This window comes from Mustela nivalis (genome assembly GCF_964662115.1).
Source record: "Mustela nivalis genome assembly, chromosome: 8".
In the NCBI taxonomy this organism is placed as follows: Eukaryota; Metazoa; Chordata; class Mammalia; order Carnivora; family Mustelidae; genus Mustela; species Mustela nivalis.
Genome location: NC_139027.1, coordinates 136,119,685 through 136,134,253, shown reverse-complemented (window position 1 = coordinate 136,134,253; position 14,569 = coordinate 136,119,685). Strand labels below are relative to the sequence as shown.

Here is a 14,569-nt window from a genome sequence, read left to right as displayed (position 1 = left end):
ACAAACCTGCATTTTTAACATTCTTTCTACCAAAGTTCTTGGATTCTTGCTTTCGAAACATATACACTGTTTGTCCATCTTCCCATTGGCCCAGACAATTTTTATTTTATTTTTTTTTTTTTTTTTTTTTTTTTTTTTAAAGATTTTATTTATTTATTTGACAGAGAGAGATCACAAGTAGATGGAGAGGCAGGTAGAGAGAGAGAGGGAAGCAGGCTCGAGTCCCGCATCGGGCTCTCTGCTCAGCAGACAATTTTTATTTTTAAAGATTTCTTTGACAGAGAGAGAGATCACAGGTAGGCAGAGAGGAAGGCACAGAGAGAGGAGGAAGCAGGCTCCCCGCTGAGCAGAGAGCCCGATGTGGGCTTGATCCCAGGACCCTGAGATCATGACCTGAGCCGAAGACAGAGGCTTAACCCACTGAGCCACCCAGGTGCCCCTGGCCCAGACCATTTTGAACACACTCCATGCTCCATGCAAAATCCCCCACCATTTGTAACTTGAGTCGACAATTCTGAATGGTTGTGGCTGGGCTGTTTCAGCTCCAGTCTCCCCCGACTTTGGCCCAGCGGACTGGTGCACAGCACAGTAGACGCTTCTCTTGCCTGGGAGATCTATCCATCTAGAAGTCAGTTGAAATTTTTGCAGATGATACAGCTTCCCTGAAGTTTCTAATACTGAATAAAAGATGGGTTGGAGAAAGGAAGCCCCTGTTGACAGTGTTTGCTTTGACTCCAGGATGCAAAAATAAATTGTTTTCATGTATCTTTTCCTTTCCCATGTGACAAGAGTATTTAGATCTTTAAAACTATCAAGTAGGGGCAGAATTATCTTTTTTTATCTGAATATTTTATGTCATACGGATCAAGCTTAATGTCCTGTCTTTGTCTTTAGCAAATAGACTTGCGTTAATCTGGGTCATTTAAATAGGCTGCCCTGTTGAAAATCATGTACTGGAAATGGTCTTGGAATCTACCAGGTAGTAAATTGTCTTTGAAAGTTTAAAAAAGATAAACATTCACGTGATGTGAACGTTATGGTTGGGGGATGGGGTGATTGTGAAAGTGGCAGTTAATTGTGAAAGTGTTTTAATGCACTTAAAAACGACAGGGGAATAAAGAAGGATTTTTGTTTAAAAACAAAGTTCTAAGCTGTGACTGCTGTTGCCCAAAAGGCATCCAAAGCAGAAAGTGTCTGTGATGGCCAACCAGGACAGAAGACCTGTGAGAACCAAGCTAAAGGCGCCAAGAAAAAGCACCTGCATAGCCCCCGGCTAGGATTCGCATTTAGAAAATTCTTTAGGCATAAGGTCTGTATCTTGTTAAATTAGAAAGGAAAAAAAAAATAAAAAAAGAAGAAGAAGAACCCTGGTCTTCACCATATGTACACGTGGCTGTGCTGGGTCCCTCCAGCTCTGCTTTGGGGAAGACAGCCTGGTGTGATTGAGATCATGCATGGGAATTAAAAATGGTGTCAATCAAATTTCAATGATTCTTTTAAGTCTCTGTAATTATTCATAAACATCTGACTAGTTTCTTCCTAGTGTGGACCAGGGTTCTGAAATTATCCTTCTAACTCAGTGTTTCTCAAATGTCTGAAGCATGCATACCATCTTCATCATTTTTGTCAGATGTAGTATTATTTGGTTGATCTTTTTATATTAAAAAGGACTCATTTCCTATTTAAAGAAAACTTTATATTACCGGATATGTGGAAAACTCGAGTCATTTTGCATAAAGAGTTAACCATAAATATGGCTCACAAAAAAAAAAAAATTGTATTTTAGCTACCTTGTTTGTGTCAAGCTCCAAATCTAATGCCTTTCTAGCCTTATTAAAATGCAATTTGCCAGCAATAGAAAAATGTTAAAGATGTACCAAGACCAGACTAAGCTTTTCCCCCTGAGTGTTCTTAAAAAGATTAGATGAGAATTGGGGGGGAAATGTATTTTCTCCATTTTAATGGGTTTTTTTAAAGTGTTTTATCTCAGCACAACCTGAAGTTGTATGTGATACCACCAATGGTATGCTTCCTACACTTTGGGAAATACGCTTCTAACCTCAAGAAAACCATCTTATCTTTCTGTGGTCTGTTCCACTCACTCTCAGTCTTAACTAAGCTCATACTGATCCCAGAAAAAAACCCAAGCACAAGAAAACAATGAATGAAGGCAGAGCATTTTCTACCCCCATGCCCTTGGGAAGTGAGGACAACATAGAAGTCAGCTGTGGAGTTTCCTCTCTTTGAATGGCTAAGAAGACACCAAGGTTTGTCTGAAACCAGCAGTTAAGATCCTTGAATTGGGCCAGCATCCTTGGACATTTGTTTGAAATATCCACCATTCTCCACTAAGTTGAATGAACTTAAGGGGTGGTAGGGGGAACCTTCCCCAGCAGGATGTTACAGCCCCAGGATTGTGTAGGCAAGTAAAAACTCCATAGAAAGATTTCCTGGCTGAATCTATAGTTGCATAAGCAAACTGTGTTATGAAGCCACTCTTGAATTTCCATACAGGCTGATTTTGTTTTGTAAAGACAGCAGGGGTGGAGGGATAGAGATTGCCTTGAGGGGGTGGTTGGGGTTAAAACGTGGTGCTACTGTACGTGGGAGACCATTCGGTAACAGTGTCATGTAAGTGTGTCATGGACCTCATGCAGAGAAATGCACTTGGAGCTTCTGCGAGTCGGGGGGTCTTGAAAGTTTACAGTGTACGACCTTCCCTTTTGTACCTGCATTTCCGGTGGCATTCATCTTATGCACAGCTAAGTTTCATGCCTCCAGAATCACTTTCCTCCACAAAAAGGGGGCCAGCCAATTTCTGTATCCTTTTATTTGTTTAAGATAAATTTATTTATTTATTTATTTATTTATTTGACAGGCAGAGATCACAAGTAGGCAGAGAGAGAGAAGGAGGCAGGCTCCTGGCTGAGCGGAGAGCCCGATGGGGGGCTCGATCCCAGGACCCTGAGATCATGACCTGAGCCGAAGGCAAAGGCTCAACTCTGAGCCACGCAGGTGCCCCCATGTTCTGTATTCTTAAGTTCTCCCCAGATCATTGGCTTCACATCCTGGCACTGAGTTGCATTTTGGGCAAAGTTAGGATTCAGGGGAAATACTGGGAAGGAGAAGAGATGCCCCTTTCTGGACTGTAAGGTTTTGCCTTTTTATGTAAAGTAAGGAGATAATTCCCAGATGTTCTCAGGTGTGCAGCAGTTTGCTAGCGCTTCTTGGCTTTTACCTCCTTTTTCTTCACTTTATGATTCTGTCATCCAAAAAGATAGGAAAACAGGGCCATTAACTCGGACCAGACAGACAGTTGCATGGGTAGAGGAGGTGTATGTCTCCTTCTCAATTTCATTGTAACCTAGGAAAGAAAAGAGAAAATCCAAGCAAATTCAGGGATAAAAACGTCATCTTCTGGTTTTGCAATTCAAGAAGAAAAAAAATACACTGAGGACCCATTGGGATCAACTCCTAGATTCCCGTCTCTTTATCTTCATTTTTCTTCCTATGAAAAGAAAGTTTTCTTTAAAAATTTTTTTTCTTAGTATAAAAGAATAGGGAGTCCTGGAATTAATAAGTGAAATAAGCTTCTTGTTATAAATAGAGTGTCAGCTTTTCTTTGCTGAATTTGGATCTTTTTCTCTTGGCTTAATCACATGCTATGCTTCAGAATCAAACTTTTTCACATGTTCTTCAAACACTGAACATGACAACATGCACACAAGGCAAGGCATTGTTTTAGGATTATTTATTTATTTATTTATTTATTTTCCCGGCCATACCCAGAAATGCTCATTTCCCCACTCAGGTTTTCTTGTTGCCCACCCTCTCTGTAGGGCTTCTAAAATATTAGTAGGTGGCTTGTGTGAATCCTGAGCTCTGCCCCACATTCATTGTTTTCCACTCCTCGGTGTCGTGTTTACCTCTAACTAACCGCTCCCCTCTCCCACGCCCAAGTGTGAAACAAGATGAGCACTTACTAGGGAAGAAGGTAAGGTCATTTGATACGCAATCTCCAAATCTAGTATGTTAGAATTTCATGGGTAATGTTGCCAGTTAAAATACAGACACTCCCTTAAATTCAGATTTCAGATAAACAGCAAATAATTTTTTAGTATAAATATAAATCCCAGGAAATCCTAGAGATATTTACTCTTACGCTTCAAAATTATTCTTCGTTGATCTGAAATTCAAATTATCAGGGTTATCTTATCTTCTTATTATTGAGAGTATTGGCTAAATCAGGCAACGCTATCCATGAGATTGACTCCAGAAAATACCAAGTTTTTGTGATCTCTTCCATAGTGCAGACAGAGAGTATTAAGATTCAGCTGGCAGAACTGCACCTGGGGCACTTCTTTGGGAAGTGGAGAGCTGGGTGGCAGGGAGAAAAGTCTGCAGGTGGTCTGTGGCTCCAGAGCCCACTAAGGAGGGGGAGGGTGGGCAGCAACAGCATGGCAGGATCCTGTGTAGGCATTTCTCTCTGGTCCTTTCCATACAATTATTTAGTTATTTATTTAATACCTATTTTGTGGCACACCCTGGGCCTGGTGGGAGCTACGGATGTAATGGCGTCCAAGGCAATGGCTCTTACCCTCAAAGCTCATGATCTGGGCAGGAAGATACATATTTGACAAACAATTACACTAATATATTACAGTTATATCATTCTATATATAATGCAGTTATCTCTTTGCAATGTTTTTTTAAGAGTCTCTGGGTATTTTCCCAGCGCAAAGAGGATGGCCCGTTTCCCAATGAAACTGATGAGTGTAGATGTGTTTCTCAGCCTTTTTGTCATTATCACTTTCCCAGTTGAAACTTTTTTAGATATTTTCTCCCTGGATGGGTTCAGTAGCACAAGGAGTGGGGGACTTTGGTTTGTTGGAGGTGGTGTAGTATAGAGGAGGGCGTAAGAGCTTGGGTTTGGATGTCAGAGTCCCCGGATTTTGATGTCAACTCTGACCCCTTATTAGTGTAGTGGTGGGAAAGTTTTTTAACCATATGGGACCAAAATTTCCTTCTCTGTAAAATGAACGTAATAATCAGTTCCTTCCTCATAGAACTACTGTTAGAACATTCAGTCATTTAGAACAGTGCCTGGCACTGGTATCTTTGATTGTGATTATTAAATCAAAGTTAAAAGTTGGAGACAATGTCCCTTACATTTATTTTAACCTCTTTCAACTTCACAATTGAATTCATCAAATAGTATATGTATAATATAAGCAAGTGCACACATATTGGAGGTACATATTCAAACTGTTTTCACTGATGGGAACATCATCAAAACCATTTGAAGACCAGTGGCCTCAGTATAAACTAACTTTCTCACAGGAAAATGCCTCTTACCAGCACCTTGATTCCTAATGACTTATATAACGTAATGTATTCTTTTGCAAAAGGAAACTATCTTGACTTTTCCCAAAATTTTAACACAAATCCGCGTTCATATAGAATCTTTGCAAGGACAGAAAATGATAAAGAAAATTAACGTGTAATCCCAGCCTGGGCTTATTAAAAAAGAGATCTCACACTTTTGAAATCCAGAGGTCATTTTAATTTTTTTTTAACTCTCTAGGGTGCTGAAAAGTCACCTACCACTTCATCTGATGTCAAGTCAGACAAAGCAAACTTTATCTCCCAGGAGACCAGAGAGGCAGCTAAGAACCCTCCATCCCCTGATACTGCAAAGGAAACTGCCAAGGGAAAGGGGGGACCCAGCTCTCTGCCTCTGGGCAAACTATTCTGGAAAAAGGTAAGTCCCATTTTCAAGATTTGTGAAGTAGGGTTGGGGCTAGGGTGACTGGAGAAATTATTTCATTTGGGGTCACCTGTGGGCTCACCAAGTACAGTTTTTTTGTTTTTGTTTTTTTTTCTCCCAAATGACTCAACTAGCCATTGAGCTGAAACCTTGTAATTTACTCCTGGGAAGAATGAGTGTCTAGGGTGTGAGAAGCATGTGTTTCATGGGAAAGACAAGGAAATAAACAAGTTCGATTTTTTTCATTCTTGGAGTGTCTTCGGTCCATGACAGACAGTGGTGGTATTTCATGATTTTCTTTCCAACATGGCTTTCTCCTGGATTCCTCTGACCACTGTCCCCACCAGCGAGCTGAACCACCTCTGGGCGCCTCTCTCTTTCCCCCAGCAAGATAGAATCAGTCATTATGAACCACTAAAGCTCACTCTGCTTTTGGAAAACGGAGGTGTCTACCATTCACCACCAGGGCGGGCACACACCGTGCTCTGTGATAGGAGCACGCAGAACAGTGTCTCATTTCCTTCCCTCTAGAATTCTGGCGGCTCACAAGGGATCGCAGTGCGGTGGTGGGACTGGGTCCGCCTGCGAGCTAGCCCTTGATCATCATTGCTGAGACACCCCAGCTGCCGCACATGTTCAGACTCTTGCCTCTTTTAAATGTGGCCAAAAGATGAGCAAGACGTCGTGGGTGAGAGAGGGGAATATAAGTCATAGAGCTGAAAAACAAATCAAATTAGGAATTTCATCAAAACACCCATGCCACTTAGCACGCAGTGCAAGGCAGGCCAGAAATATAGACACTGCTACAGTGTTCACTTTATTCTTTGGTCCAGAATCCAGCTCGATTTCTGGAACCCTTTTCTGTTGGCTTTCTGTCATACAGAGATCTTCCTCTGGGCTCTGCCCAAAACACAATCTCCAGTACTTAATGAAAACTTTGGGTGATGTCATTTGGCATTCTATCCTAATCCTCTTTCCTTCCCAACCACCAATTACTTATTTTTAAAAACTTTCTATCAGCAATATAATGTAGGGGAAATTTCCCAAGTGAATCATGTGTGCATATTGGCAGCCAGGAAGATGACTAGGCAACCCACATTCAAACATCATTTATTTTAAAAATTATATATATTTAAAATGCTTGAGAAAAACTGAGCTAAAGCTCATTAAACTCAAGATTTAATATATATTTTGCCCAAGGTGAGTCTATATTTAGTTTAAAAAGTAATCCAATTAAAAGGAATAGTTTAAGAATTAATCCAATTAAAAGGAATAATGTTACTGATCTTTAGTGTGTATCATAAATTCGGATCCTCCGAGGAGGGACACGCAACAGAATTGATGTGCAATAGATTTATTGGAGGAAAACACCCTGAAGGATAAGGGGGAGGGACAGGAGGAGGTAGAGAGAGGCCTCAGACCACAGCGGGGGGCTGACACGGCAGAAGGGAGACAGCGAAGGAAGGAGGAGAAGGTTGGGAAAGCCACAGACTCGGGGTGGTGCTGGGCCAATGGCGAATCCCAGAGCAGAGCTTGGCCACAGGGGTCCCGTGTTGTGTAAGAAGGGCCCACTACCCTGCCGTGCTCGGTCGTTACCTTGGAGCAGACAGCAGAGGTGTGGTCTCAGCATTCACTCTGTAGCAGAAGCCGAGAGTTGGGGGTCGAGGGCTGTCCCTCCAGCTGTGAAATCAGAGCAGCGTACCTGTAGCGGCCACAGATGGTACTCGGAATGTGGCCAAAACCTTATCAGAGGCTGGCAAATGACTCAAGTTCAAGGAACGCTTAGGGAAGGTTTAAAAATTGGGCGTTGGACAGTGAGCCTTGAAGAACTGCCTCGATTTCCTAATTTGTAAAATATAGGTAATAATAGCACCTCATCCTAGCAATGAAGAGTCGATGAAATCATTCCTGCAAAACCCCTAACACTGTACAAAAAGTGGCCAACGGATGGGCCTTCCGACCTTTGTCACTTGTTTCCTTTGTGCTGGGCAGTGCGGCCACCCTAACGGCTCACAGGGGTCATGTCTTCATTTCTCCATGCCCTCCAGTCTGGGGAAGCTTCTAAGCCACTCTGCCTCAAATACCGCATCTGCCCTTATCTTTGGGGTCTATAAGGCATGTATTCGTTCCTCTTTGAAATTCAAGCTATTTCCATGGAGAAAAAAAAGACAAGAACCCTGACGTTCTTCCCCTAATGGACTGATTTCACAGAGTTCAGTCTTGCTGGTTTTTTTTTTTTCTTTTTCACTGTTATCTGGCTTTATTTCTTTAATCAATTATAAAAATAATGAAGAGAAGCGAAAACCCAAATCACTCGTAAATCTTGCTTTTCCTTCTCCCACCCAATCAGAAAGAACCGGTCTCTGTGGAAGTAAGATAGGGATGATTCACTTGTACAAGAATATTTTCAGTCTCCTTTGTGTGCAGTTTTTTTTGCGCCAAATGCTTTGTGCTAATGCGTGGAAGAAAGAGCAGTGACCAGATCGCTGCCCTTCTGTAGCTTACATTCTTGGGGAGGAGAGGGATTCACGTGCTCGTGGAAAACAAAAGACCTTCGTTTTCTTTTCCTTAAATTAGATACGCTTTGGTTATAAAATCACTGTTGTAAAAATTTGGGGAAGAAAAAGAAAAATGCTAGAAAATTTTGATTTTTCCACTAACCCAAGCTCGCTTTCTTCTCCTCTTTTGACTGGGAAGCTTTGACACAAACGGACTTTGATGTGTATACATCTACAATGTGAACATCAGAAACAAAATGTCCCCCCTAATGTGCTATGGATGGGAAATGATAAGTTATTGTCATTTATTGTCTTGATGGCTGAAGTCGTTCTTATTATAAAACAAAAATAACACAAATAACCTTTGAGAAAATTAATTTTAAATGATGGTATATTTGCCTTAAAGCGTTTAAAATCCGGGTACCTAGACCACCTACATGTTTCCCTTATTGTTCTGGGTTCTTTGGGAGTACCGTTTGCTCTGTGGCCTCACAAAAGTTACTCAACCTGACTGAGTTCCTTTTTCTTCATCTGTTGAAACAAAGGGTTGGAACAGATGATCTCAGAAAATTCTGGTGTGCGGCAGGTCTTGCATAGCAGACAGAATCAGAAAGATCAGACTGCATAGCCTTGGACAAATTTCGGAACCCCCGGAAGCCTCTGTTTTCTTTTGTGTAACTAGGGACCCGTTTCTCCCGCCGCGCTGTTATGCCAGTCCACTAACTGTAACAAGAGACCCTCAGACGTAGTACGTGCTCAGCGAACAGTTTTATCGTTTCTTTAGGTGTGAACAGTTGCGGGTTTGGATCTAAATATCCATGTGTGGCGTCTGGCGCCAACAGCACCCGAGGTACAAAACGAGTCTGAGACTCACTTATCCCACTATCGAAACACCTGAAGCCTGTTGGAAGGAACAGGGGAGATACACACGCCTGTACGTGCAGGTGTGTACGCGTGCATGGACGCGCCCACAACTTGTAAATGATACGTCTGGACTGTCTTCATAGTAGTGTCTTGCCTGCTTTCCCTTGGAGGACACACGTGATGCCGTGGGAAACAGCGGGCATGCGGAAGCCCAGGAGACACGCCATCCGCTCTCAGCTCTGACAGCCCCTGGCTGTTTGGTTGTGATCGGGTCGCTTAAATCCTCCAAGCCTTGCGTTCCTCAGTTCGGGAAGTGGACAGTGACAGCCACCTTTTGTGACAGCTGGGAGGATGGAGTGGAAAAATGAATGCGAAGTGACGAGCCCCGTTTCAGGACAAGGATGTTGGAATCCAGGGTTCATGTGTGGGGAGCAAGTTACACAAGGCTATGCGTGTCTGAAAAAAGGCAGCAGTCAGTATAGGGCAAAACAGACTAAGAGAACTTAAAAACTCTTCCCGAATCATCTGTTTCAAGTAGAGATTCCTATATTTGATCTTAGAAATCCCTGAGAATCCTGGTTAAGAAAGTCTGTCATATGGCCGGACCATTCTGGAAGCACTTGAAAGGCGGGCTGAAATGTTTAGGCTTGAGGAAAGGTCTTAGGGCCACTGTGAAATCAGTGAATGCAGAACAGCTGTCACATGATCAAATGATGCTTCCAGAAGACCCACGAGCAACAGGATGTCTGTTGGCTTAAGTGCTACCATGTGACAGTATTTTAAAGAAACATTCTTTTTTGAGTGTGCTCTTCAAAGGACGGGAACACTGGCTGTGCAAGTTGAGACTGGTGCGTTTCAGGGGCTCTGCTGGGGTCCTCATTCTCAGCAATATAGACGCCCAGACAGGACCCTTCAGTTTCAAACTGGGTTTTCTGTTGTTATCACGAATGAGGCTGGACAGTTTGTAGACTGAGTGGGGAACAGCCAGGTGGCCGGTGCACCAAAGAAGATCAGAAGTTTCTGGTTTTGAGATTTGAATGGGAATCCTGCTGTCTCGGTGTTTCCTGATTAACCTCACACCTGAGTAGGTTCTTCTGGCTGGAGATTTGAGAACCCAATAAACACCTTTCGGTCTGCTGAGGTGGGGCTTGCACTTGACAGTCCTCTCTGGTCTCCTTTGAAGTGAGCTGTGCAAGTTTCATTCTAGTCTCTGAGATTTCCTTCCCGGGCATATTTCCTATGTGGAACCATCGATCCTCTGCCTTCTATCTGAGAGCTTATCTATCCCCCAGGACCTGTCAGACTGCTCCCGGGTGCCTCTCCTCCTCTGCTTGTAGGCTTTCTACTAGCTGGGAAACATAGGAGAAAAGGCAGAAGCTGCCCGAGGCCTTCGTTTGTCATTGTGGGTTGAGCGTGGAAACCACGCTGGGCGCTGGAACACATGACATGTGAGATCCAGACTTGGCTCAGAGAATGAGTTCAACGGAGATAGACTGCTGATGAATGGTCCAAGCTGCAAATCTCATCTAGAGAGAAAGCAAGTCTGGTCGTGGAGAGAGAAGCTCACACTATTATTAAAAGGTGTGTTTCTGACCCTTGAAATCATCACAGCAGGGGGAAATCTTGGCTCTCAGAACCATCTCCACCACTTTCTGGCTGCACCACCCTGAACAAGGGACTTTAGCTCTCTGTATCTCCATTTCTCCCTAAATAAACAAGGATCACCATCCTTACCGCTTTGGGCCACTTTCAGTGAGAGGAGGTCTACGAAGCACCTGCATATACAATGTCTCTACGGGTATACAAGCCGTGAATGTTGATTCCTTTCTTCCCTCCTCCTGCATGTTTTAAAGGTGACAACAAACACAGGGCTTGGAACAGAATGAATATAAAAAAGAGCTCCTAGACTGGAATCCAAGAGATGGTCTCTGGACACCCTAAAATTATTTGCAAAATATTTTGTTTGTGTTTATTTTTCTGGGATGAGAGTCCAGATCTGTCAAGTGAGTTGAGTCTCAAAGTGGTCTATAAACACCACCCCTCCCCCACCAGATTTAAGAACAACCACAATGATGAGCTCCAAGGTTGAAGCTCAGCAGACTGATGTGATGGCGGTGGCATTGACCTTTGATAGCATTGGGCCAGTTGCTCTCCTAATCTGAGGCAGGACTGTGAATGCCAGGATTACTGTAGGGAGGAACAGTGTTTGAAGTTGGGTGTATTGGACCCCCAGCTCTCTGAGCCTCCAGAGGAGGGTTTTAACCAGATTGATCTTGGTCATGATGACATTGACCCATATGGACGGCTGATGTAGGAAGCAGCTTCTGATGCAGGCCACTGTGCTGTGGTTGGGATAAGGCTGAAGACCCAGCTCGTGACCTGGGGGCCTATTTGCTCTATGAGTACCACAGATGGACTTCTCTGGACTTTATGCCAGAATTTTCCTGAGCAGCTCATTCGCTTTTACCTACCAGTGACAGTGGCCTGTGTGATCGATCCTTTTCCCTCTTTTTCTCAGCAACTAGAGAATATTAGGGCAAATGCTTCGCTGACCCACAGCCCAGACTGTGGTTTGTGTTTTCTGTAGCAGCCCCTTCTCCTCACTCCGTTTGTGTCCTGGGCTGCATGTGGGCATTTATTTTCCCTTCGTTGCATGTTAAAAAATACAGAACTATTTATATTATCTTGCTATACCGTTTACTTTCCCATAAGCCTCCTTCAAGTTCGTTTTGGAACCAGGTATGTGTAAGAAATTCCATGGCCAATAATGGCACTGGAGACCTATGAGCCCAACTAACTCTCCTTTTTTGGGGGGTAACATTCTGACTCTTACTTTTGTTTTTATCTCCCCTTTAGTCAGTTAAAGAGGACTCAGTCCCCGCAGGTGCAGAGGAGAATGTAAGTGATGCGTTAAATGGCAGAACCATTCCGTGCTCATCTTCTGCATGCTGGACCATGCATGGGGCATTCCAGCTCTGGGGCCCGTGTTCTTGCATGCGCCAATGTCTCCCATCTGCTGTAGACTCTTTCATCCCTTCACGTGATCAGGGGCCAATGGGAAATGATGCTGGGTGAAGATTTGTAACACCTCTTGAATCCATGCAAACTAAACACAAAATCAGAGCAAGAGTCTTTACCATTTGTTCTCATTTAAAGGCTGAAAGAGTCTACCAAACATAAGAACACACTCACACATCCTTAAGGGGCAAGGATGCTGCACGCTGGGCTCCTCCATCTTGACTACTCATTCACCTCTATTTCCATGGCAACCCAGATTCTCTACTAACTGTGGGTGGTACCCAGGGCAGGTCGTAGCATCAAGCATGAGAGCATCTTGCCGAGCTCCGTGTTGAGACTGTCGGTCTTGGGCAGGAGAGCTGCCCTCTTGGATCTACACCTGACAGATGTAGGTTGAGACTCACTGTCCAAACTTTCAATACCGTATGTTCACATTGGAAAGGGATGGCTTGGTAGAGGCACATCAAAAATCGTTTTTCAAAACATCTTGCAGGGAGATGAATCAGTTGTCCTCCTGAGTCAGCAGTTCTGGTTCTGAAAGAAGTGCAGTCTTTTCGGAAAATTTTGTGAGCGGGGACAAGTGAGTTCACAGCTCCTTAAGAGAGAAACTGATCGTGATCATTTTGCCAAAGTAAAATATGTTTGGCTCTTTCTAGGTGTCTCTCATTTGCTAGCCTTGGACAGGGCTTGTGTTTTCATTTTTATTTAATTGCTGGCCTTGCACCGATGTTGCGTATCCAAGGACATTCCAGAAGTGTTGCCTGTGATGTGGAATGAAAATCAGAATGGCTGTGTTATAATTCTTGTTAGGAGAAAGACCTTCAGATCTGCTTTTTTGTAGTTGTGTTTTCTTTCCCTCCCTCCTCCCCGCCCCCACCCCCCTCACCCACCTGCCTCTCCTTCTTCCTTCCTCTCCTCCTCTCCTCCTGGCCTTCCTTCCCTCCCCCTCGCTTTTGACTCAAACTCAATAGCTCAGGAAAGCTCAGGTCTTTCATAATTCCCGAAAATTCTCATGAATTTACCAGCTCTTTTCTACAGAGTCAAAGCCTATTTCAGCAACCAGTAAGCAGGAACTCTGAGTCTTTTTCCCATGAACTTTAAATTTAAAAGCTTCCGGTGAAGTCTGAATCATCAGGTAGCTTGGAGGTTCTGGGTTTTCTGAAGAGAAACTTGTTCTTGGATGTTTGTGGGCAGTTGCCTGACTGAGGAACACCTCGCAGCTCGCATGCTAGCATGCAGAGGTCACCTTTGACAGACAAAGTATCTCCTTTTCTAATGTGACGTTCAGGACAGAAACATAAATGTGAACCAGAGTTATAATTACTGATGCCAAAAGAGAACAAAAAGCTGATAAAGATACCAAAGAAAGCAGAGTATTTTCTCAATAAAGAAGCGTTCTCAAGATGCCTTTAAAGTACTTAGCCCTACCAGTGACCTTTCTGTTTGGAAGCTCCAATGTTTCATTGTAAAGGAGCCTGTTTGTTGGAGGGCATGAGGCTAAAAGTACTGATTCTGGGCCCATCATCCCAGGCTGTGCCACTTCTGCGACCTCAGTTTACTCCTCTCTTAAATGGCCACAATATTACCTACACCTTAGGGTTCTCATGAGAATTAAATGAACAAGGCATGTAACGTGCATACCTCAGTGCCTGAAACATGAAGAATTCATTCAGGGCACAGCACACGGCAGCTCATATGCCAATTCCAGCCCATTGTCCGTGTCCCCGTGGCCCACGAGCTAAAAATGGTTTTTACATTTTGAATGATGAAAAAAATTTAAAGAAGAATAATATTGCAGGGCATATGAAAATTACACAAATTTGGGACACCTGGGGTGGCTCAGTCAGCTAAGTGCCCTGACTCTTAATGTCAACTGAGGTCATGACCTCAGGGTAGTGAGACAGAGCCCCACATCGGGGCTCCATGCAGGGCGTGGAATCTGCTTAGGATTCTCTCTCTCTCCCTCACCCTCTACCCCCCCCACCCCTTCCATGCTCATGCACTCTCACTCTTTCAAAATAAATAAATAAGTCAGTAAATAAATAAATAAAATAAGAATATCTGTTTTTTTAAAAAAACCACACAAATGTTAATTTCAGTGTTTATGAATAAAGTTTTATTAGAACACAGCCATACTCATTCATTTGCATATCACCTATGGCTGCTTTTCTGCCTCAGTGGCAGAGCAGAGTAATGGGGACAGGGCCCTTGGCAGGAAGAGTCTGCCGTCCCTGCGGTCACTGTTAAGGCATAGGAGTTGTAACAAGATGATTAAGTGCTTCCCAGCAATCAGTGATTTTATATATATATATGTATATACACACACACACACACATATACATACACACACATATATAATTATATATTACATATATAATATTATATATATATAATTTTGTGAAATTACACATCTGTCAGCTGA

At 43.2% G+C, this 14,569-nt stretch overlaps 2 protein-coding genes across 10 annotated transcripts in view; both read left to right on the top strand.

Annotated features, from left to right (window-relative positions):
* The window catches only part of CYP24A1 (cytochrome P450 family 24 subfamily A member 1), a 344,657-nt gene that overhangs the window by 127,458 nt on the left and 202,630 nt on the right, over nt 1-14,569 (top strand). The window lies entirely within an intron of this gene.
* Nucleotides 1-14,569, top strand: part of BCAS1 (brain enriched myelin associated protein 1) — a 93,415-nt gene that overhangs the window by 55,027 nt on the left and 23,819 nt on the right. For 4 of the 9 annotated variants that reach the window (XM_082743082.1, XM_082743080.1, XM_082743078.1 and 1 more), the window contains exons 7-9: nt 1,175-1,309; nt 5,585-5,761; nt 11,986-12,027. In XM_082743082.1, the coding sequence (XP_082599208.1) occupies nt 1,175-1,309; nt 5,585-5,761; nt 11,986-12,027 (354 nt within the window). The remainder of the gene's footprint in view (nt 1-1,174; nt 1,310-5,584; nt 5,762-11,985; nt 12,028-14,569) is intronic. The other 5 variants (XM_082743083.1, XM_082743079.1, XM_082743077.1 and 2 more) reach the window with 3 other exon arrangements.